The sequence below is a fragment of the Haliotis asinina genome, chromosome 2 (genome assembly GCF_037392515.1).
Source record: "Haliotis asinina isolate JCU_RB_2024 chromosome 2, JCU_Hal_asi_v2, whole genome shotgun sequence".
NCBI classification, from domain to species: domain Eukaryota; kingdom Metazoa; phylum Mollusca; class Gastropoda; order Lepetellida; family Haliotidae; genus Haliotis; species Haliotis asinina.
This window is the reverse complement of record NC_090281.1, coordinates 20,864,492-20,890,745: the sequence shown is the minus strand read 5'-3', so window position 1 is coordinate 20,890,745 and position 26,254 is coordinate 20,864,492. Positions and strand designations below refer to the sequence as shown.

At 39.3% G+C, this 26,254-nt stretch overlaps 1 protein-coding gene and 1 pseudogene across 1 annotated transcript; both read left to right on the top strand.

Moving 5' to 3' along the window:
• Positions 1-2,371: 2,371 nt before the first annotated feature.
• On the top strand, positions 2,372-24,323 carry LOC137271634 (uncharacterized). The gene is made up of 10 exons (XM_067804070.1): positions 2,372-2,438; positions 6,363-6,544; positions 7,805-7,957; positions 8,844-9,005; positions 10,410-10,510; positions 11,147-11,234; positions 11,963-12,184; positions 22,025-22,075; positions 23,041-23,133; positions 24,312-24,323. The coding sequence occupies exons 1-10, from the start codon at positions 2,372-2,374 to the stop codon at positions 24,321-24,323; spliced, it is 1,131 nt and encodes a 376-aa protein (XP_067660171.1).
• Positions 24,320-25,851, top strand: LOC137271633 (uncharacterized; annotated as a pseudogene).
• The last annotated feature ends 403 nt before the right edge of the window (positions 25,852-26,254 follow it).

Sequence of the window (26,254 nt, the reverse complement as noted above, 5' to 3'; positions counted from 1 at the left end):
TGTCGATTAAAAAAAACAAAAACGAAATGATGTATGAAACCCGATTACCATCACCACGATATACAATGTGTATGCAAAGAGCTGTTCTAATTCACATCCAGTTTGGTGGATTCAAAAATTACCTCAACACCCTGTATGACATTGACACATTTACAGCCTTCTTACACTGTAACCACGGTAACATCATTATTCACCTTTTGGTCATCTTGCCATAACCTCTTCATATATATCACAATAAAAATGTTTTCCTTTGGCCCCCTCCCCTACGGCTCATCTATCACCCTTGTCCACGTTGTGTATATTTACATGTACCACAAACGCTCCGATTATGTTCTCATTATAAAGCAAAAAATCGAAGGCGCCAGTACAGAAGACAAAGTGGCCTATAAATGAAGCTAGGTCGTCCATAAACAAAAGGCTTCCCATTCCACCCTTATCGGATGGATTTGTTGTAATGGAGCTTTATTTTAACGGACAAAGGTCACCAGAAATAGATAATAAAGCGAAATAAGGATGTAGGCTAGCAATGCGTCGATCTATCGAGCCATAAAAAGCGACTATGCTTGTAAGAGGTGGTCAGGCTCATCGACTTGGTTGACACGTCATATATAATAAACATAGAATAATTAATGTACACTCACATAATGAATTATACTGGTTTTTCTGGGTTTTATTTTTTTTTGTTTTTCTTTTGTTTTTGTTTTTTACAATTGTTTTTATTTTTATTTTAATTTATTTATGTCTATTATGTTGAATGCATCCTTAAGGGAAAAAACTCTTTGTGCGCGGTTGTTGTACAAGCCAAGTCAACGTTTGATCGCGTCAATGTAACTAGGTCGCAGAAATGGGATGTAGCTTGCAAGATCTGCGACTGCTGTGTAAAAGCCTTGCCCTACAAAAATCATCAGACATCACACGTTTCCTACTTTAGCACAATGACTAACATAGTGAATTTTAAACTTAACATATTTGACGATTCTGAAGATTTTGCAAGGGCTAGTTATAAACGTGAATCTTATGAAAACAAATATTATTGGTGGAACATCAAATTCCACGTCAGTAATTGAAACCAATGGTCAGTTTTACGCACTCGGTTGTTGGTCAAGCCCCGATAAGGTCATGTTGCGAGATGTATGGGTCGGTCAATTGAGAGTATCTAAGAGATGAGAACGACCTTTGCTCAGTGTATCCCTTGTGACGAAATCCTCACACTCGGACTTCTTTCGCTTCAACGTGGTATTCTAGTGTTAGGGGGTTCGTGTTGTATGCGTTTACTGGGTGCTTTTTCCGATGTGAATGAACTTCTCTGCGTAAGCTACTTAAACAGGTTATAACATTGTTCCTATATGTGAACATGAAGGTATGTCGTCCCCACCTTGTGTGTTAAACCACCTGATTCCTGACATGATGTATACTGGTTGCTGTTAGGTACAACCAGTATCTAGAATGGTGACCTTAGTCCAGCTGGGTTTACTTCATGGTGTGTATATTAAAATTAACTGGTCGCCATATTCGAAATCAGAACGGTGGAACATGTTTTAATTCAGTTTCCTGCAGCCTGGATAAATCATTACGTTCCAAGGTCATTCCTGTCGTGTATCATTCGTCCAATCTTAGTGTCTGTATAAACGTATTGAAAAGGATTAGATTCAATATCAGGTGCCTATCAGATTACTACTAGGTATTCCTTCTAATGTTCTAGTCCATTTGAGGGGGAAACAATTTGAACGCTTCTGACAATGCTGACTCACATTCGTGTACCTGGACATGAATCATGAACGCCATTTGAATAATGTATGTTGTAATTATCGGAAACCCTTCCCTTCAAGTTATTCAAAGCATTGCACGCTTTTGTGGCATCTTGTCGTCCTACGTTTATACAAGGCATGTGAAACTGATAGAAATATGCATCAGCAAACTGATTGGCATAGTAAAAGTGCAGAGTAAATACACCTATCTCGACAAAGTTGTGTTCGACGCTGTAAAATGGAGTAAACTATACGTTGATATCCATAATGTCTGATATTTTGAGTTTCTAATCAATATTACAGTTCTCACTGTGGGAATTCATGATGACCTATGTGATTTTACTGTAACAGATACTGCCCATGTCTTGTTGTACTAGTGCATGTATAAACACATCGACTACTGCTATCACAACACCAATGGTAATGATATCATTAACGATTTCTTCTGTCCAGCAAAGTCTTCAACGTGATTTTGGTTCGGTGCTGGCAAATAGGAACTAATTGTGGTGAACTTCAGTCGATATTTGACATAATGTTAGAGCTCAAATGAAAAGCCAAGCAGTCATTGGAAATGCTTAATCGTTCAGTGAACGAAGTTTCAGCGTGAGTACCAGCACAACGCCATGTTGCTACACCTTCTGCTTTCACTTAACTGGCAGTCAGCTCTGATCTTACGCACGCAGGAGATAGGTGAGTCGTTTAAGGTCAACATTAAGATACAGGTTGCAAGAGAGTAACTCTTGATTTAATTTAATATATTGTTGTGAGAATACATGTTATACGGGTGCCCGTGTACGTCATGCGAGTCTCGTGAAGTTGAGCAGCTTTGGTTTCGAAAAGGTTTGTATGGGAGGCATTGATTCTGAGTCTGGTGTCACCTTGAGCAAATTCCATTGTTCACAATATCACTAGTCATATTACGTATTGTTGTTAATATATACATAAAATCGGACGATCAAACTTGCACTGAAAACAAGCGCTATTTATTGCCAATGTGAGGAATTTTTTTTAAATGAACGATCAAATCTTGCTCCTTAGGCTTTAGTTTGTTCTGAAAATGCCAATTCTCAAGACATTTTCTACAAAAGGCCCCTATACTCTGTGTGGTATCTTATGGTGAGTGAGTTAATATTTAACGTCACATCGGCAATGTTGCAGCCATATCGTAACGAGAACATTTGTGGTATCTTATAGTTATGTCGAGATACTATGTTTTGTTTCCGAGACTAAGTCGCATAGATTCCGGGGAGGACCCAGGTTTTTTCATACCTTTCATCAGAAATGTGACATTGCTCGCGATTTATAGTGCCCCGAGTAATCTAGTTCCATGTCCTTTAATAGCCTGGTCTTGCAATGAAAAAAAGTGAAAAGAAAAAAAATAACTTGGACCATATGCCCTCGTCATCATTTTACAAACTATACATGATAGAATATGGTTATTCGTTGGAATATGCATAATGATTTACATGTATTAATGGAGGCTGGATAAAACATTTGAGTGCTTACATGCATACTTTTATGTATTTACACAATCTTGCAATACTATCTTTAGATGGACCTGTTAATAATTCCAAAAATTTCAACATTCTTGGCTTCTTCCAAAAATACGGTTTAATCAGCTGTTTTCGATATACTGTATGTTTTGGACAAATTAAAACGAAATGGTATTCGTCTTCTATTGCATTTTCATTATTTTCCTTACAGTAGATACAATATCTTTTCTACCTATCAATATTTTCATAGCGCCTAGTTTCAATTTTTAATTTATGACACGAAATTCGCAACTTAGTTGAATATCTAAGAGTATTTGGATGTACAACATCCTAGTATAATTCATATCTAAAGTTACATTTAATATAGCCATAATTTACTACTTGAAGCAATGTCATGATGCCATAAAACAATCAATTAAACGTTGCTTGAAAAGACTATAAAATGTACTATGGTCAACACATCCTGGATCACACCAAACATATCCAAATCCATATATAAATAACACATTTTTAATATAAAAAAATCCAGTTTTTGACGCCATTATTGCATTGTGAAAACAACAATTCATAGATAAAAACCATTAAATATCTATTGATACACAAAGGATAACAACCTAGTTCACCATATACAGTCATATTGTGGTGGACTTTAAAACGATATTTTTACAAAATTTTAAATGTACACGTTCAATTTCAATTGCATTTTGCATACCCCAGACTTCACAACCATAGTGCATAGCAGATGTAACAAAGGAATTAAACAGACCACAACATGTTTTAGCTGTACAGTGACCAGCTCTGATGTTATGTAGTAGAACACTCATAGCTTTTAAACCCTTACTCGCTAACATTTTTTGAGTAAATCCAAAATTACCTGTGCATGTAATCATATTACCTAAGTAGTTAAATTCACCTACAACCTCAAGCGGTAAAGTATTAAAATGCCAATGTTCATCCATCACTTTTGTCTTCATACTATTAACTTGTAGGCCCCAGTCACCACAGTATTCATGCAAACTATTCTGAGAGTGTTAAGGTCCGCACGGTGATTCCGCAAGCAAGATCATGTCATCAGTAAACAATATAAGGAACAGATTAACATATTCAATCCAAAGTCCATGATCGACGTTTTCTTGAAGCATCATTTCGAGATCTTCCATGAAGAAGGAAAATAATATGGGAGACATTACCTCACCCTGTTTTATACCAACAGTAACATGGAAATAGTCAGAGAGATTACCTTTATATCTAACGCATGCTTTAACCTCAGCATACATAGCCTTTATAATAGTTCAGATTTTACCACGTATTCCCAAGTTATGTTATTTAAACAATAAACCTTCTCTGTAGACACTATCAAACACCTTTGTAAGGTCAACAAAACAACAATAAAGGCGTTATTTTCTTGTAGATAGATCCTGACAAGTCCCTGGAGTACAAATAATGCATCCATAGTCGAGTAACCTTGTCTGAATTCACACTGAGCATCTGAAATGGCGTTATATTTGTCAATTCATAACATAAGTCTGTTTTTCAATACAGATGAAAACACTTTTGCAAAACAGCTATTAATTGTGATGCCACGATAATTCGATGTTAAATGAGCGTCTCCTTTTATGCAAGGGAATGATAACTCCATCGGTCCAGGACTTTGGATATATACCAGATGATAACATTACATTAAACAGTTTAGCAATGTCGTTGATCATCATTTCACATGTACATTTGAAATATTCATTCATAACTTGGTCTACTCCAGACGATTTATTATTTTTCAGATTTCTTATTGTTTGACGCACCTCTATAGTGGTGATGTCACATTGCAGTTGATCATACAGAGCTTCATTATTATTGGTCATACTTGTTTTCATGGTGTTGTCAACATCGTCACGTGATGGACTACTAAAAGAACCAGCAATATTCTTAAAATAATTCATGAAGTCGTTACAAGAAATATCCGTTTCATTCATACTTCTATGTGATTTAAAGTATTTCCAGAATTCCCTGCCGGGCTGCCTATGCCTTAGTGATTCTAATCTGTTACAATTGCTCCTTGTGAACTGTCGCCTTTTACGTCTGCACACACGCTTGTATGTTTTGTTCTTCTCACATAAATCGATCCTGTTATCATCTGTCATATTTCTATTAAATTTTCACACTCCTTATCAAACCATTTCACACTCCTTATCAAACTATTTGGATGTGGCATTCCTTTGCCCTAAACATTCCGTTTTATTCACAGTTTGGGTGAAAGTCTTCTCAGTGTATGGTCTGGCTGTTTGCACCAAATATCGGTAACTCGATCTACAGTGTCACTAATATTATCACCTGTACAGTTCACAATTGACTCACTAATTTCATCCATCCTGTCCCGTGAACTCTTCCTGTAAGACTCTGTATACTTGTCTTCCCATTTATAATATACATGTGTCTGGCTCTCAATACTAGGTGTAGATAAACTCCTTTTGCCGGCAATTGTTACAGAGAGCGGTGCATGGTCGCTGGATTCGTTGAACTCCAGTGGAGTAAAACATGTTATCAGCTGAAAACTATCCTCATCTAGAAGTATATAATCAACTGTTGACATGCCATTATGATTATGGAATGTAAATCACCTGTTCAATCTTGCGTAAAACGTCCATTTCCTATCCCCAGACCTGTGCTTCTACACAAATCTATTAGCTGCCTTCCAAACATCTTTCTGGATATATCCATAGTGGCTCTAGCTATGGGTGCTATGACTTGTGTCAACCATGTAAGCACCCGATCACGTTAGTCGCCTCATACGACGGGCATGGGCTGCTGAAGATCAGTTCTCACCTGATCTTCACGGGTCTCATTCTTAGTGGGATGACACACCTGTAATGACTCTCTGAAAAACTGAAAAATGATTGCACCATTTGTGATCACCATCTCACTCAACAAGTCCACAAGTAACAAACACTTATCCACACTTAAACATCCGGGTTAGAATTGATCTTCAGGAAACCTTTGTTGTCCAAAGAGGTGACTAACAAATTGGATAGTGATAGCTGACACGGTTTATCCATGTTATCGTATTTAAGTGCATAGATGCCAATCACTGTATGCTTCAGACTCGATCATAATGAAGTTGTTTCAGAGCCTTCCTTTGTCTTCACCTTGGAAGAAGCCGGTATCTACTATGTAGACTATGACATCAGTTCCACCACAAAAGAATTCCTTCTAACAAGCCTACTAGATGTGGAGAAGGTGATCACGCCCCACCTCCGCATGCTGCTTCTCTGTGACGTCAGTACCACTGTGTCAGTCTTACGTTTAATGGTTAGTCATGTATCACATTTATGGATAAAGCAAAATGAAAATAAGAGCCATGTAACTTGATAGCAGACAGAACGAGATAACATACCGATCCTACATGTGTATTGCATATACGGGGTTTACGGGTGAATTCCTAACCCTGCTCCGAAGGCAAAAATGAGTGAGTTATTCATCCTCACATCAGTGTTATTTCAGCCATATCGTGACGCGAACAAGTAATAATTACATCACAGGTCAATAAAAGTACAAATTAAAAACTCGTAGACGAAGAACAGTAAAACTATTAGTGTATCACAGATATCGATTTAAAACTAGAAACTAAATCTGAAACAATATCACTAAAATCACACGACAATGTAAAAGGCTATAGACAATATGTCTCCAGTACATTTGCTTCCATGGACTCGAAGACAAACGCCTGAGTCAGCTGGTGTCCAACAAGAATCAGAAAAAACACAAAACATACACGGTCATGTGACCTTTGGTACATAGGGAAGCGTTCAGCAGAAGCTACACGTGGCCAGGGTAGCAATGAAAATAGCACCGATTGGCCTCCCTTCCTGACAACACAGGTCAGTTATCTATATCTCACGACATGTCAGATTGGCAAATGGCAGCGTAAGGTTTCCTGATCAGGAGGCATTGGTACGTCCGCTACGTCAGAAATTGTGACAATGAACTAAGTAGACATTCGTTTATTTCCAAAGCTCTTACGTTGGTAAAATAAACCAATAACACCAGTTCAATGATGATAAGGATTTTCATCTAAATCCAGAGGTGTACGTATGTGCGAGAAATACACAATGTCTTTCAAAATGTGGTCACATGTAACCTATGTTATTTGGGATTACACTTTCTTCGTAAGGCATCTCAAAACTAAGAGCAGAGGAGGGAAGCTACAGAAAGGTATCTCCTTCCTCAAGAAGATTGCTCACGTGTACAAATCATAAACATTTGGCTACAATTTGGCATCAACAATCGCCATATTCTCCTGATCTAACTCCGTCAGGCACATATCTGTTAAGAATCCTTAGTTACAACCCATCACAGTAGAACCCAACACAATCATAGTAACTCTGTAGATTTGAGAGATGTTCTCTCCTTTCGTCACAGCCAAAAGTGTGTCAATTTAGATATTTTGGGGTTAGTTTGTTAGAAAATATAATATGAATATTTTTCGCTACGACCACGGAACGCGTCCATTGGTCTGTGTACACACTGCTACATGATAACATCAGCGTGAAAACCCTTTTCCTTCACTAGTCTGGACTCTGTGGAACAAGATCCAACTCCTCTGTGGACTTCTGTCACATCTCGCAGGTGCTCGTTCTCGGGACATCCAGTGATCTGCCTCTTCTCTCGGACATCGAAATTCTGGTGGAGAACTTGGCGTTGTTGGAACTGCCTAAAGGACAGGTGAAACATTCGTTCGGTGAATTCCAAATTAATATCAGGAATATATTTTTGAAGGTGTTCATATGCATGGATGTGTGTGTGTGTGTGTGTGTGTGTGTGTGTGTGTGTGTGACATAAAAACAACAAATTAGATTTATATTATTGTTTGTTGTCATTTCTAACCGTTACTTTATTACTGTTCCTACAGAACAACGTCGCATTCTTCTGATATTGATTTACTTAATGTCGAAAATATATTCTTTGTGGTGTAATGAATGAAATATGAACGAACTGTGAACACATCACTGAACTGAAGAATGCAACAAAAAACGTGAGAAAAGTAAATGATATTATGCGAACCGTCATCAGTGTATACATATGACTGAACATTTGTATACTGATAATTGAATGCATTACAATATATTTTCCATTGATCCCGATGCGGCCTATTATACTGCCGACACCAGGCAGACATTTTGCGGACAGTACATTTCGTTTGGTCAAACTTTGATAATGATCTAACTACTGCTTGATAAGTATTAGATGAGCCAGCGCAGTGAACGCGTTTGTGATAGGCAGGCGGAGCAAGTAATCTAGACGAATACACTTGGTTGCTACAGGCGATCAAGCACGTGCAATACATGCTGACCGTGGCGTGAAATCAATGCCGCAACTGTTTAACACATGTCTCGTGATTTAGTTCAGCAAAACACCATCACGGTACAATTCGCAAGAAGAAACTGAACTTTTCAATATTTACCAACAACCTGTCTCCCTCTTGTTTCAAATGGAGTGTTCTGAAGGGCGTTCCCATACATGCAAATTGGGGATATTTGTCAGGTCGTGGCTCATCTAAATCTTTTCAAGCAGTAGTCTTACATTCATGTGTGTTTGTGTCTGGGAACAGGGACGTGATGTGAAGACAAGGATGTGGACACTGATGTTCCGTCCAGCTGGACGTGCTTTCACAACAGTTGCTCTTTCTGACGAAACAGACACAAATCTTACAGAAGTGTTCCCCAATGTGAAGTTTGGTTACAACGGCCGTCAGCTGACCGTCGTCATGCAGGTAACTGACGCTGTTATGTGTTTCGAAATAGTTACGTTAACACAAGCAAATGTTCGCAAGGTAAGAGGAAAGGGGTCGAGTAGACTTTGAAGACTTTATGTAGATCGAAGATTTTGGTATTGATCATTGATTGTTTGATTCTGCGACGATCATGTACAGACCACTGCTATATGGCTGAAATATTGCCGAGTTCGACGTTAACAGCAAGCAAACAAGCAACAAGCGAGTCACACGTGTAGTACTATAGTACGTGTCCCTGTCATTGAACCATTATCAAATTTCAGTAAACTCTTACAGCTCCAAAAGATGATTTGGGTATCACATACATACTCCTCAGTTGAAAACTGGTGAAATATGTCACGTTATTGATACGTGGAATGCTGGGGTGCCAATAATAACTATTGCAAGTCTCAGAGATTTGGGTTCGTATCGATTGACTACCAGGTGATTACCCTGAAAACATCAGCAAATTTCATGGGGTTAACGTCCGTTAGCATTCAAGGGCAACAACGACCGACAATCCTTTTCTGAAATGAATGGCTCCAATATCTTCGTTTGTCCACAACAACGGTCCATAATTAAGTAATATCTGCCAGGTATACAACCAGAGGCCTATCCGATCTCCGTTGTTTTCACCCAGAACACAAAGCAGCATGACTAGCTTGTGGCAAGCACTGGCGTCATCGGAATTGAAGTTCTTCAGAAGGGTCCTCTTCTCGGACGAAAGTCCATATCTTTAGATCTTGTGCATGGCACAGAAACACTGCGTATAAACGGGGTTCATTGGCGGTGTTGGGGTACCTCATACACGGCTTTATAGTCGATCCGGTGAGGGAGAAAATCTGAATGAAGAGCAATACACCACGGATATCCAAGGCACGGCTGTGCTACATTTCGATGAAGAGCCCTCCATCAAGAATGGAACCGAATACATCAGAGTCAAATTCAACGTTTGATACAGGCATCGTGGAGAACGGTCAGTAATGGACACAGGCACTGAAGAGTAGGGTCAGAAGTGTTATTCAGAAATGTTACACCAGCTACTGACTTTGAACTCGGTTATTGGCAGTTATGTGAATTCTTGAAGATTATGTTCCAAAATCCTTACTATGAGTTGCCTTGTTGACATTATGGGCCCCTCGTTACTATTTAAGTTTAAAAATCCTTCGTAGTTTTCGTTTAGGTTTGCCATTCAATTGTTCCTTGAGCGTCAAGTTATCCAATAACTTAAATTTAGGTTTGGATAGGTTCCGTAGCATTCACTGTCATGTTGTAACATAATGACACCAAGCAAAAATGTAGGTATTGCGATGCTTTTTAACATGTGTATACACACATGTCAATGGAACGTTAACAACTGTTAAATATACATGTACATGTTATGTTATTTCCTTTTACTTTCAGAACGTAAGCTATGGGTATGGATACGAGATAATAGATAAACAAAGAGTGTATGGTTATGCTTTCCGTGTATTGAAGGCGTTGGCACAGGGTATGAATTTTAGGTGAGTTTATTTACATGCGTCTATAATATACACTATAAGATACCACAACCGCACGGACCTTTTATAGTGTAACACAGAATATTATGAAACGTTCCAGAACAGTTACAGTATGTATAAAGGACATTTTGATTGTTAATGGGAAATGTTTAGTGTCCACTGAAGGAGTGGGGTATAATACTAATGCACCACTCAACGTGTCTGTAATATTCTTAAGATCGATCTACCATGATCACTCAATCTTTCATCCTAGGAATGAAGCAGTTTATCAGTTCATATACCGAAGTATATTGTTTTCTGCTGAACTGATTCCGGATACCTTTACAATACAGCGATGATAACATTCCTCCATTGCTTAGTTTGTTTTCACATATGCTAACGTTGCCTTAGGATCCAAATATGAAGAAATGAATGTAACGGAAATCAGCGCCGTGGGGGTACAAATCGGAAATCCCAATCGGAGTACAAAAACGTTATGTTTCATATCCATAATGACACGGGAAAACAATAGCGGTTCTTGATTTGTCGTTTTCAAATACGTTTCTGAAAAAGCTTGTTCTAATTAATGCGTCATCTATAACACCGAATCGATTTCGTTCCTTGGTAGTATAAAGACTTTTTACGACTTTCTTTTTTTAGTTACAGGATTATACCTCCAAGGGAGGATGAATGGGGCAAGAACATCAACGGTACCTGGACAGGAGAGTTTGGAAGGCTGCAGAGGAAGGTGAGGAGGCGTTTAGATGATCGTTCAAAATGGTCCTTAGACCCGAAGATGACTAAAATCTCTTCAGACTCCATTTGATTTCTGCAGATCCTTATGACCGACAGCTTTTTTTAATCTCTTACTCAGAACAGTTCATTCAGTAATTTCTAGTTTTTATCTGGATCGGCAGCTGTTGTCTGTAAGGCAAACGATTCATTTACGAGGAAGTAATTAGCAAATACTGTCACATTTTTGTTGGCTGGACATAACAGTATATTGTAGCTAAAAATAGGGCCTACACATTCTGATCAGGACAACATTTTGATGGTCCTGTGTACGTATGCCTGCAGTTTTTCAGGGTTAAGGACAAACACCAGTTTGCGAGAAAACACAAGTTCAGCCCATTCGTCAAAGCTGCTGCTTTAGAACATGGCTGAAATAGTGCAGATGTGACTTAAACAATTAAATCACTCACTCACTCTATTTATTATGTGTAAGGTATTCGCAAAAGACGTGTACATGAATGGTACTTAACGCATATTCCTTGATGTCATCACATGTGCCCATTGAGGTTACATATTTTGTTTTCTGTACCTTTCGAAATTAACTGTAAAAACTATCCAATACATTTTGTCTTAAATTATGCAGTGTATGAGCGTGTGATTTGCCTATTTAGCATTCATATCACTTTCGTTTTCTTTGACACGGTACTGTCTTCCTGCACAATAATAGAATCCCTCTCTATGTAGGAGGCAGACTTAGCGGCGGACATCCTGACCATTCACACTGATCGCACCGGAATTTCCGAATACATTCTGCCTCCTGTCGGTGTAAACAAACGAATGATCCTGTACAAGAAGGATACTGACGTTGATGAGGACCACCTCATGGTCCTTCTCCGGCCTTTCCAAGCTGGAGTGTTTTCAATATTTGGAGGGTCATTCATATTATACGCTAGTTTCGTGTCAACCGTGAGGTTAATTCACAAGACGGGTGCACCCAGGAATTCCAAACAAAACACTACACTTCAAGAAGATACAAGAGACAGGAACGCACCACGCGGCTGTGCAACACATAGTATTATGTCAACATTTTTGGAAGTGTATGGAGCAGCTCTTAAGCAAGGTATTTAAAAATCTTATCACAGAAAGTTAGTCAAGATGTTATCCTCCCAGACTCACCGGAATGAATGTCAGTTAATTGTCTCCACCATAGACTCATAACCCGTGAAGAATTAATTAGAGAATTAATCTCCAACAAAGCATGCTTGTCTTCAGAGACTACTAAAGGATTGGGTGGTCAGGCAAGCTTATGTCGTTGTCTCCCAGTTGGGAAAAACGATCACCATAATGTCCGTCACCTGAGTGACTGTCCGAAGTATAGTAGATAAGGACAAAACTTTATGGATGAGCAACTTGTTTAACCAGGTGGAACGACGCTTCGATACAGCTTCGTGTATCGTTGTCAAACAATTAAGATAGCAATCCTCTTACTTGCTTGACAACGACACAAGAATCTGTCTCTTACCTGCTTGACACTGACGGTATATATGTTGGAGAAAACATTCTCCTCGGTTTTGGTAGACAATGTAAACCCATCGGGGTCGGGAAATCCCTCAGACGACCTTCATTTCCCTCCCCTTCCTGTTTTACATTGTCTACCAAAACCTCGGAGGTGTGTTTTCTCTTATACTTAAAAAGTTCATTCTTCTGCATATAACATTCTGAATAAGAAACATAACACTGTACGATGCTAATGCAATTACTTGTATACAGGTTCCAACTTAGCTATATCACACGACTCTGAACGGATCCTGATAGCGGGATGGTGGCTATTTACAACTATTATCTCCACCGTCTACTGTGTGACCATGGTGGCAACCTTAGCGGTGAAAACTGAAACACCACCATTTTCTAACCTGGCTGAATTAGTGTCCAGAGAGGACTATACGATAGGATATGATTCATCGAGCATCACTGAAAACGCTATTCAGGTAATATGAACATCATATGTATCTTTGTCTTTCACATGGCCTTAGAAACCGTGTCTAATTGTAACTACCATAGTGTTAACTAATAGCGTTGTCAATGCTTTATTTATTTCAGAATTCAAATCAATCGTATATTGCGGCGTTCAAAAAAAGAGTCCGTGATATGTCCATCACCGATCCTTCCCTTCTCGGTAGCAACGTCAGCAAGCATATGCAAAGGGTTCAAAAGGGCAAATACGCTTATATCACAGGCAAGGCGGTCCTACCCGTGACTGGATCTCTGTGCGACTTAAAAGCGATTGATGCCGGATTTGGTGGTGAATTTGCAGCTTTCCATGTACCAAAGTCGTCACCTTTCAAACACGACCTCCAGAAAACGTATGTCAATGTATATAATCATCGCACATATATGGATATGGCTTATAAATTTTACGACGTCATTCTGGTAGTACTCTATTACTCACATGTCTAATTGTTGGTTAATTCTTACTCTCTCTAAAATCTGACCACAATACTTTCCAATTCCCTCCCTGCAAAACTAAAGCCCAAAATGATGCAAGTCTTCTATCTCCGAAGCTCACATGGGATAGTCAGGTGTGGGAGAACGAATGGGGACGGCATAGCACAGGTTTTTCATCACATGTAATGTGCTTCTCGAACAACCGTCCCTTTCTCTGCACTCCACCTTGTAACAAACAGTGAAGTGTGTAAATATTTTAATGATTCTTTGTTAGACAACGTTGCCATTTTTAAGACAAAATCTGCAAAATCCCCACAGAGTTGGTATGATGTTTTAACTGTGATCAGCGTTTCAATCAGCATTTAATGTTTATTAGTGTTCGAGTTAGATTGCAATTCATCGGTCCACTTTTGAGCCAAACGGCCTATAGGACTTCTTTTCAAATTCAAATGTATGTATGTATGTATGTATGTATGTATGTATGTATGTATGTATGTATGTATGTATGTATGCATGCATGCATGCATGTACGTACGTGCGTATGTATGTGAGGGAATATCAATAAGTTTTGAGCCTTGCATAGAAAAACACAAAATATTGGTATGTGCCACATTTATTTTTCAACATAGTCCCTTTGTGAGTCAAGACACTTGTTCCATCTTTTCTGCCAGTCGCTGATGCCATCTCTGTAGAGGGCGCCATTTCGGTCCTCAAACCAAGCCTCAGTAGCAGCAATAAGCTCATTATCATCCTGAAATCTACGACCACGCAAGTGTTTCTTAAGATTTGGGAACAGACGGTAATCACTTGGTGCCAGGTCTGGAGAGTAGGGGGGCTGCGGCAAGATTTCGTACCCGCATTCCTGGACAGCAGCGGCTGCAACGCGAGAGGTGTGTACTGGAGCATTGTCTTGATGTAGAAGAATAACACGTCTGATCTTGCCCCGGCGCTTCTCCTTGACTGACTGTCGCACTTACCTCAACAAGTTAGCATAATATTCCCTATTCATTGTTCTTCCTTTTAGTAAGTAATCTATGTGGATGACGCCTTTGCTATCCTAGAAGACTGTCGCCATTACCTTCTGAACTGATCTGGAGGCTTTGAACTTTTTGGTCCTGGGAGAAGTGACATGTTTCCATTCCATGGATTCTTGTTTGCTCTCAGGATCATAGTGGTGGATCCAGGTTTCATCACAGGTTAGTAGCCTAAAGTGAAAATCTTCTGGATTCTTGTTGTATCTGGTTAACATGGAGTTGCTTATGGTAACCCTTGTTTCCTTCATTTCATCTGTAAGCATTCTTGGCACCCATCTTGCGCACACCTTAGACATGACATGTTCATGAAGAATTGTCTCGATGGATCCGTGTGAAATGCCTGTGGTCTCCTCTAACTCGTGGAGTGTGATTCGACGGTTTTCCAGCACAAGTCTATGCACTCTGTCAATGTTTTCCTGACTAGTACTTGTTGGGCGACCTGGACGGCGGTCATCTTCAAGACTCTCTCTACCATGCTTAAATTCATTGACCCATCGTTTGATGGTAGCAGATGAAGGGGAAGACTTCCCATAAACTGCTGAAAGCTTTTCTTCAATGTTCTTCGCCGAGTTTCCTTCAAGAGCGAAAAACTCAATTACTGCTCTATACTCAATTTTATTCATTTTCACTGCTCTGAGGGGGTCTCTTTCTGTCAATGTGAGCTGTTCAATAACTTCTGAGAGTAGGATACCAAAACTTATATATCACATCAGGTACACCCCAAGGTTCAATGTCGTATCATAGGCTGTGACACCTGGTTATGAAAAATGCTCAAGGCTCAAAACGTATTGACATCCATTCATATATATATATATATATACACACACACATTAGAATAGTGTGTGCCGATGTAGTCAAGTAATGTTCCATTGCTTTGTGACAGAATATGAATCGCTACAACTCAGTCAGTTTATTGTCAATGAAATCGGGTAACAACAATATTCATGTCTGAATACTCTATATAACATCTTACATATTGTATCCTTCTTTCCCTCCAGCATGTACATTCTCCGTGATCATGGCATCTTGGATCAAGAATATCAAAACTGGATTCGGTCGCTCCCACAAATGACCTGTCCAGAAGAGGAGTTCCCCAAGGCTGTCTCGCTGAATAATGTTGCGAGTATCTTCTTTGCAGTGGGAACCGGAGTGGGGTGTTGTGCCCTGACACTGACAGCAGAGATTGTATGGCACAGGATAAAACGTGACTACTTTAAAAAATGAAAGGACTTTGCTAGCGATCATCTTCTTCGTGATACACGATGGGTTAGGAAGGATGACAATATACGAATGAACAATTTCTTCAGTCTCACACCCTTGTTATTCGCCCATGGCAGAGGATACAGCAGGGTAATATTCTACGGCAATATTACACACGTGGATACGCCCACTGCAAATATTTCTGTGGCAATAGTGTTAGACCCTGTTTGACTCGGAAAAAGCTCAGAGTCATCCCACTATCAATTTGTGTTGTAGGGCAATACACATTATACTACGCTCGCTTTCGTGAAATGCAGTTTTTATTAAACTCGTGAAAGATGTAGTAACCAAAATTACCCCTGAGTAAGACAGGTAACTGAGAACGTCTTAAAACTGGGAGGGAAAGGGCGATGATGGGTGAATAGTTCTTATAACCCTCCCTAGGTAGATTCCATCAGTCACCAAAATGTTGATAGGCTGTAGTTTCATTGGTCAATAACGCATTCCCCGAAGTTCCGTGACCACGCATATTGTGGATTCACCTTCCCGCACGAACGAAACTTTGTCCTTCGAGAACATAAAGGGTTCTTAAAGCGATGTATTTATTAATACAAGTGCAATGTCCGGTTTTGAATAAATAAATATACACACCACCGAATCCAATTCCAATCGGTAGTAACTACATATTTATTGACTGATTGAAATTTCTGCCATCCCTGTGTTTGAGTAACAATGGCGACTTACGTGTCTTCGATGAAAATGAACGATCTTGTGGACACGGAAATGTGGCTAGAAGACTATAAACCATATACGCATTGAATAGTTTAAACCCAGGGTTTCGACAACAAGCCCATATGCTTGGAATAACTAATGTTTCGAGAAAGAAAGAAAACGACATAAAAACGACATATAAATGGACAAAATAGAATAGTTGTGCATTAATCTTAAACACTTATGCAGTCGCGTGGAAACAGATCATATCCAAAACGAGAGACCTTTTGTTTCTGTTAACTTACACGAGAGTTGTAAAGTTTATGGTTGAGAATGCTCATTTCGAGTCATATTTTTCTTCTCATGTGAGCTCGTGATTTTTAGGAGACCATATCATTTTAATTGCATTGTTGTACAATCAGACAGCATATATATTTATCCACTGACTTGCATTATTTGGAAACAAATTAATGCTGCGGAGAATAGGCTTCTTGCAGTTGCTTACATTTTCATGAATCTGATGCTTTGTGGTCGAGTATAAACATGCCAGAATGCTACTTTTACCATAGTCAGGTTTTTAAGACAGTCAGTGAGTATATTTTACGACACACACAAGCGGCCGGTAAATAATCGAATCTGGACCAGACAATCCAGCAGTTAACATCATGAGCATCGGACGGCGAGCTTGACCACTCGACCCTGATAATAGCACGAGTTACTAAGGAACAATAAAGAAATTGCTTGTCATCAAACCGCAATGGTATAGAAACGTTGCTCTGATGATTTGCCCGAAACAATTAGATCTTTGCCATTATTGTAATCTGTTATCGACAGTCATTGAATGGTCACATTTCTAACTTATCATGATTTGGTTTGACCCGTGTTTGTTTGCATTCTCGATTCGTACCCGGATACTTTGCCCAGTTGCAAACTGGATTATTGTTGTTGAGAGGTATAAGCTACCATCATTGACCCTTATTGGTTTAATGTTAGTCAGTTTTAGATTGCAATTGATAATTATATCACATATTTTGTTGTTGATTGTTTCATAGCTGGATCACTTGAAGAACATCTTTCTTTAAAGTTTTAGTTTCAGCTTGGGAATCAAAAAGAATGTGTTCTGCACATCTGACGAAGCGCTCTTAAGATCCCTATATTAATTTGTTAACACTTGTCTGTGACTCTGTACGCTAATAAAAACTAAACTTTATATGTCGCCTTATTTCCGTTGGACATAAATCAGTATTGTGTCTAGAATTAAGACGGTTCCTTTACTTGTATGTCTGCCTTTACATGTCTTCAGTCTGTCTGAGTGTCATCTACCCGTGAAGATCCGGGGTTGAATTCGTCTTCAGCAAAACATGCTCCCAACGAAAGGCGACCAATGGGATCAGATAGTCAGGCTCGCTGAACCTTGATACATGTTATCGTTTTCCAGATGCACAGATTAATGCTCATGACGTTGATCGCTGGATTATCTGGACCAGACTCGATTATTTACAGACCGCCGTCATATAGCTGGAATATTCATGAGTGCGGCGTAAAACTAAACTCACTCACTGAGTGTCATCAATGTGGCATGGCATTTTCATCTGGTAAAATCCATTCAACGTGGCTTTGTGGATCGGAGTGAACTGAGAATATACTTTCTATGTGTACTTATAACACCCAAACACATATATCAACATAGAAAATTCAAATTAACTTTAGTCGAGTACTTAGATAAACTCTTGTCAATGTAGAATTTGGTCACCTGAAGATATAAATCTATTTATCAACGCACGCAGCAATATTTCACATACATGGCGGCGGTCTGTAAAAATCATGTTTGGACCAGACAAGGGAGTGATTAACATCATGAGTATCGATCAGCTCATTTGGGATACGATGACTTGTGTCAACAAAATCACGAGTCTGGGCAACCGATTATGCTTTTTTCACACCGCACTCCTCAGCGGCCTGTGGTGAGTTTTACGCCGCACTTATATTGCATCTATATGGCGGGGATATGTAAGCAATCGAGTCCCGACAAATCAGTCCAGTGATTAACAATATGGGCAATGGTCTCCGTAACTGGAAACAGCTATATACAGCTATTTGAAACCGGATCTTCACAGTTGAGTGAGTGAGTGGAAAAGTTACAACCATTTACATTCTCATGCATTCTAATGACACATCCGGTAAGTTCTATTGGCGTGTGTCAGAAACTTTGGTAACATTCAATAATAAGGACAAATCATAGAATTCAGGTCCATGTTAACGGCTATGTCCACTGTCATGCTATGCTATGTGAAACGTGATGTAGTGTTCTTTTAGTTGGACTAATCACTTTCATAATACCTTCGACGTTACACAAACTAAAATATCCAACCAAAGGCAGGGACAGAACAATCTGTTCGTGTCATCCGTCACTCCTTTAGGAGCGTGTCCGTTATAAATGCAGGTTACCCCGTTATATTTTACAAACATTCTGGACACACTTGCCGATAGGTTCGAATGGAAGGCTGAAAATGCCATCAAATTCAATAATGTTTTCATAAAATGGTTAGTAAGATGTTTGCATTTCGGGAACGAGACTCACTTTCCACGGAGAATGTTTTAAAATGTTTAACCCCGAACGCACTCAGCAATACTTCAGTCTTATGGTGGCGGTCTGAGAATAATTGAGCCTGGAACAGACCATCCAGTGATCAACAGCACATACATCGATACATCCAGCTGGAATACGATGACATGTGTCTAATAACCAAGACACGAGCCAAATAACCCTATTCCGTTAGTAGCCTCTCACAACAAGTATGGGTTGCCAATTCTAACTCTGTTCGTCACTATTCTTAAAGGGCATGTAATATTATGATGATTTGATGCACTTGATAACCGACTGTTTATTCAAACAAGAATTATCCCTATTTAGATGTTGAAAAGTAATGGGAAATGACGACGTCTAAAACATATTGTCACAGTGTTCCTATAAACACATACGTCATCATGGTCTTGTTTAAACGACATCGTTGGGCATGGAAATAACTTGCAATGTGCGCATATAAGAACTGATTCAATATTGATCATTCGTTACACTTTCCCCACAGCAGATTGTGCGTCCTACGTGCACATGTCGGCTACACGGGCTTTCTCACTGTCAGCTCATTAATCTCTTATTGATATATTTGAGGACAAAACAGTTACTTCTAGTTTGCAAAGATCTAACACACGCAGAGTGTCATACACCATTGCTGTTCCGTAACACCAGAATCAACATTGTACGCTTTACATCTGTTCCTTCTGTTTGAGATGGCCATGGAAACTGATGTCACAACAACAAACCAAACACTGCTACCGTTCTATAGCTTATTGTTTGAGATTACATGTAATAACACCAAACAGCATAATTGGATTCTGAAATTAAGCTACTCCTCCAACTGTGGGGTCACAGTGTTCTCTTTTGTTGAACTTCAGTTATCAAAAAAGTAATGTAAACATCAAATATAAGTTGAACTGTCGAAGATAATGCTAAAGGAATTTGAAAAAAAACGGTTGCTTCATTCACAAATCTGTCCACTACCGACTGTTTTGTTGACCTATAGCTTTTCAGCAGGAGTAAGCAAAGGGAAAGCAGGTATTAGCTGCATGTTTGCGGAGCGAAGTCAGGACGAGAATGGAAACACAATAATTCCTTAAATATGTAACAGTGATATTTTAGCTTTTGGTGGTGCCTTTATAAATCAGAAGCTAAAATATAATGTCATCTCACAACCTTCGACGTTAAATCCTACAGGTATAATCCACTATTGTCTGCGACAGTAACGGAACAACGCCATGCTTGTGCAACTTCTGCTTTCCCTCAACTTGCAGTCCGTTCTTGTTTTACACGAACAGGGCCTTGGTAAGTCATTTTGGTTGTTGTGGAACTGCTAGTTCACTGAGTATTGAATTGTGTGATAAATGTAACACATGTTGTGAAGGTGACATTAATCGACTAGCGTTGATGTCACGCTTATGTCGTATTCTAAGAATAAAAGATCCAAGGCGCCGACAGTACTTTTTTTTTATTTTAACTGCTTTGACACTGACAGGTAAAAACAATTTCTCTTGAAATTATTATCAACATTTAACCCCTGCTGATAAAATCCCGGTCAAGTGTCAATTTCCGAATTATAACATAGCGTTACGCTCGATATCTTCACGAAAAATGGATTCAGTATGAAACCAGCAAGCAACAAATATACGGTTTACTATTGCCCCAGGTCAAAAAGGTCAGAATTTAATGAACTGTGTTTTTACAAGGGTGACTTGTATATTACATAATTTCGAATGATCACAAGAGCATATGCTATTCCGGGATTGGAAGCTGTTCGTCTTATTTTTAAATGAAAATTTACAACGGAGAAGGAAGTTATGATATCTTTACACTAAAGGGTAACCCTTGACAACTGTTTGGAAACTGACAGAAAAGCAAAATTTCTCGTGCAAGTATGGTTTACATGATTACACGATTTACATGTTGGTAAAATCAACTGTTATGTTTCAATTTCCAGTTTCAGTGGAAACGGCTTCAATGTGAAACCATTAAGGGGCAAAGATTCGGTTACGATTAAAATTCGCATCATGAAATTAACCATAGTTAGAAATATAAGCAAATTACCGATAAACTATTTAACATTGCAGGAAACAGCAGAATGGTGCAAACCTCACTGGCACGATGTCAGTTGATATATTACATCAATGGTAATAGGAATATTGTTAATGACTGTACTAGTCCCCAAGAAGCATGAGGGATGAAGATTCCAAAGAAAGGGTAGACTAGATATTCCATATGGAAATAGAATGTTCATGCACTCACTGGCATTGATGCTGTGTGAGGTGAGAGGCATGCACTTGTCTCCTTATTTTGTCTTAAATCCTCACACGATGTTTCTTACTAGTTCAATACACATTTATCACCTTCCTACGCCATTGTTTATATTAGACAACTAATTATTGTTAAAATACAACAGTGTGAACTTCTCTTGAATCTTTTCCGAAACGATTCACATCTGCTTTTAGATTATGTTCAGGATACTGTTTTGCGCCAGTTGGTTAGTTAAACAATACAATCATGTACACATTAATAAGAATGTGAATATCCGGTTCTCCTTAAATTCAAAGTATGCTATGGACGTGTCTCTTGCTGTTATTCCACAACAATCTGACGATACTAAAACATTCTGTAAACTCATGTAGGACATAGGTTTTCTTCACTAAAGTAACTCTAAAACTATTACAGTTTTCTCTATATGTTTGAGTTGCATCAAGTTCATAATTCTCTTTCCTTCATCAGTCTGGACTCTGTGGAACAAAATCCGATTCCTCAGTCGACTGGTGCCATGCCTCACTTGTACTGGTTGTTGGAACATAAGATAACTTACCTGTGTTCCAGGACAAATACACTGAGGTGGACGTGGCGTTGCTGGAACTGCCCACAGGACAGGTGGGTTGCTGTAAACGTACAATGTTACAATCTGAGCTGATGAGGACAGGTAGAAGTCTACTTGTATCACGAGTACGTCTTTTGTTGTATGTATGTTGGTACGTGTTGGTGTTTACACGTTTGAAACAATTTTACAATTTGAGATGTTGAGGATAGGTAGAAGTCTACACGTCAACGCAATAATCTGCTTGTTTTGTAGTGAAGCAGAACCGGTGTGGTGTAGCCGACAATAAGGACGATTCGTGATTGGTATTCGTTAAGAGGGTCATGCAGTACACATCATAGCATCAATTCTCACACAACTTGCAAAACAACAACCGTCGGTTTCGCAATCTGTTATCCAAGCACACGACAGAAGGATGTGAATATACACATATATTTCATTCATGCTGATGATATGCAAAATAGCAAATTGTGATCTCGGAACAGTTGCCTCCCCCTTTGTTAACCTTCAACGATAGTGATTACTAATTGGTGTGTCTGGTAACACTGATGTTTAGTCCAAATGGACGTGCTTTCACAAACGTCCAACAGTCTCACAAAATAGCCACAAATCTTACAGAGGTGTTCCTCTGTTCCTGTGAAGCTTGGTTACAACGGTAGGTCGCTGACAGTCACAATGAAGGTAACAGAAATTGTTATTTCTTTGGACAGTAAATTAATATAATCTAACAGTTAAACAGAATAATTTGATTGGGACAGAATACAACCATGACGATTTGATCAATACTTGTTTCACAGTGTTTCTGTTTCGATACTTACAAGGGGATAAACATTTTCCTTCATTGTAGTCCTCCCTGAAACACGAACTGGTAGACAAATAATTAGAAAGACAGATTGACGGATATTTTGCATCATTGGAATATCTTAAATGTGCATTCGTCCTTATCATGAATAAGATAAGAATTTTTGGAAACCTTGGAAAGAATGTGACTGTTTAGCATGTGACGGACATTTACCTTCAGCACAATATCTTGGGCTATGGCTATGAGCTAGTGAATAACACCGACGTGTATGGCTATCCATTTCGCATACTGAAGATGCAAAATGAATTTCAGGTGAGTTACATGAAGCTTACAAACCATCTGTAGTCAGCTGAAATGAAGAAGCAATATCTGCCAACACATCACTGTTGTCCTCACGGGGTTGATGGTGAAAGGTCACCATTTACGTGATTAAGGAATATTTCAAACAGCTTGACTAGATGCTCATGCATACGTGCACAGAGCTTGAATGTAACTTACTGGTTATTTTTGGAACAGTTTTGAAAAAGTAGTGTGTATATTCTGTTGCCACTTCAACTGGGGGAACTATATCTACTATATGCACTTAATTGTCGTTTGTTTTATTTTCTCACTGTGGTAGGTTTGGTTGCATATTGTGTCAATATATTACCGTGGATAAGTCGATCTCATAGATAAGCCGAGTCTTAAGCTCGGTGTCAGATGGAACATGTATCCATCCACGTCCGTTCATCGTCTCGTCGTGACAAGTCTTCGGAAATAGAATGTCAACAAATTCTTATTGAATTGTGCAAGATGCCAAAGGTGTAGGGTCATGTATATACCATTTGCCATGACGCTACATGACACATACAGTGGAATAAAGAATTGCTAGTGGAGTTTCTTCTGTTTAAGTGCATTAACCCGAAAGCAAATGAGATTGATCAGCAAATTATTGTGGTGAAAGTGGTCGTTTTAAAAGCACATTTATGACATATATAATTCAAAGTTACACAGTTATACCACCAAGGGAAGATGAATGGGATCAGGACGCCAATGGCTCGTGGACAGGGATGATGGGTATGCTACAGAGAAGGGTAAGGAAGTCTAAGAGAAGTCTGCATGGTCATGTTTTTCAGGGATGTGAAATGTTTGCTTGTATGACGAGCATTTCGAAAACGTATGTGGTACATCACAAACCGCAAATCATGAAGACTTTTAGATAACGATCGTCGACGATTGTATTAATATAGTTTGTAATCCTTTATCCCGTTACTTTGAGACCTTTCGTCTTCATGCTTTGTATGTTACGGTGGTGGATTTATAAACTTTCAATCACTGTATACATAAGTACTTGACCAGCTTTCTTTGTGCATATTAACGTCACTGACCCTTTTTATGACAACGTAATGCATGCCATCACTGTTCAATGACGTTTCTTGTCATTTTGAAGTTGACTTGGAATCGGACATACTATCTATTCACTTTGATCGTACAACTGTTTCTGTTTCCAGTTGGCGAAATGAAACAAATGACCCTGTACAAGAAAGATGAGAACGTTGTAGACGACCGCCTGTTGGTGTTTCTCAGGCCTTTCCAACCTAGTGGTTTGTTACTGTTTGGTGTGTCTCTGATTGCAGTGGTAACTATTCTGTCCTCGTTGAAATTATTTCATAAGACAGGCGGACTCAAAATACGCATGAGTTTCAAAGACTTTGACGAAAATATGGATTTAGAAAACATCTGTCCACCAGTCGCCTTTGCAAAGGAGAATATTCTGTCAACTGTATTTGAAGTGTATGGTGCAGCTTTAATGCAAGGTATGTAAACTGTCATTACCGTCATCACCGTGCTTTTTCCAGCGACTATTACCAACATACTTCGATTCATTTTCCAACTTGAATTTACTTTCTTGAATGATGTTCTGAATAGATTGAATGCTAAATGTACGCTGATCGCTGAGGATCGGTTTCAAATCAAAATTTCACCGGTTTAGTCTCCTTTGTGAACATTATGGCTGTCTACTCGCAAAAATGCGGGTTAGGACTGACCTTCAGCAGTAACCAATGGTTGTAATAAGAGGCGAGGTGTGGGATCGGGTGGTCAGACTCGCTGATTTGGTAATTATGTATCCTAATTGCGTAGCTCGATTCTCACGCTGTTGAGCACTGGGTTATCCGGTCTTGATTAGTTACAAACCACCACCATAAAGCTGTTATACTGCGGACTGCTGCGTGAAACTAAACACACTCACTCACTCACTCATTATGGCTGTGTGCAAATGTAGAACTTATAATGTTCTTTTTCGGGTTCGAACCAGATCATTTACGGTATTAACACCATACAAGGTATCTGAGACAACTCATTCACCCCTTCATTTACTGAACACCTTGACACAGATGTGTACACTGCCCTGTGGACTCGTCTATATGTAATCATATTCATGCAGGTTTTACGACCATTTCGTCGCATGACTCCGAAGGGATCTTGATTGCGGGATGGTGGATATTTACGACTATTTTCTCTGTTGTCTAGTGCGGGACGATGATGGCGGCATTCGCTGTAACGGCTGAAGATCCATTATTTTCTGGCATGGCGGAATTGGTGTCGCGAGGGGATATTACAATAGGATATGATTCATCTAGCATTACAGAAAACATCATTCAGGTGAAAATAAAAGCCTAAAATTTTGCGTTTAATCATGCTGATGCAATGAGTAACTACCAAAAGGAACTTTGTTTTCTGAACTGAATAGCCGTGAATGCATTGTTATTTTCAGAATTCCAATGTATCATATGTGGTGGAATTCAAACACAGAATCCGTGACCAATCCATTAACGACCCTGACCTTCTCGGCAGCAACATCACCAAGCATTTGCAAGGGTCCAAGAGGGGAAATACGCTTTCATCACAGGCATGACAATTCTGCCTTTGGGGCATTCTATGTGTCACTTAAAAGTGATCGACTCAAACCTTGGCAGTAGTGCCTTTACAGCGTTCCATGTACCAAAGGCGTCTCCTTTCAAAGACGAGTTGCAAAAAGCGTATGTATAAATGTGTACCGTTTAACGATGCCTTGCCTGCATGTGTCATATACCTAACTTTTTATGTGTTTAGATTGAGTGAGTTTAGTTTTACTCCGCAGTCAGCATTATTCCATATATGGTGGCGGTCATGAGCATCGATCTACGCAATTGGGATACGATAGCATGTCAACCAAGTCAGCGAACCTGACCACCCGATCCCGTTAGTCGTCGCTTACGAGAAGCATGAGTTACTGAAGATTAATTCCAACAGGGACCTTCACGGGTGGCATCCTGCGGCGCACCTTTCAAGAATGGATTCAGTCTATCCCCAAAGAAACATGTCGCACAGAAGAATTTCATAAGGCTGTATCGCTAATCAAGATACACAGTATTTTCTTTGCAGCGGGCATGGGACTAGGGTGCAGTGCGTT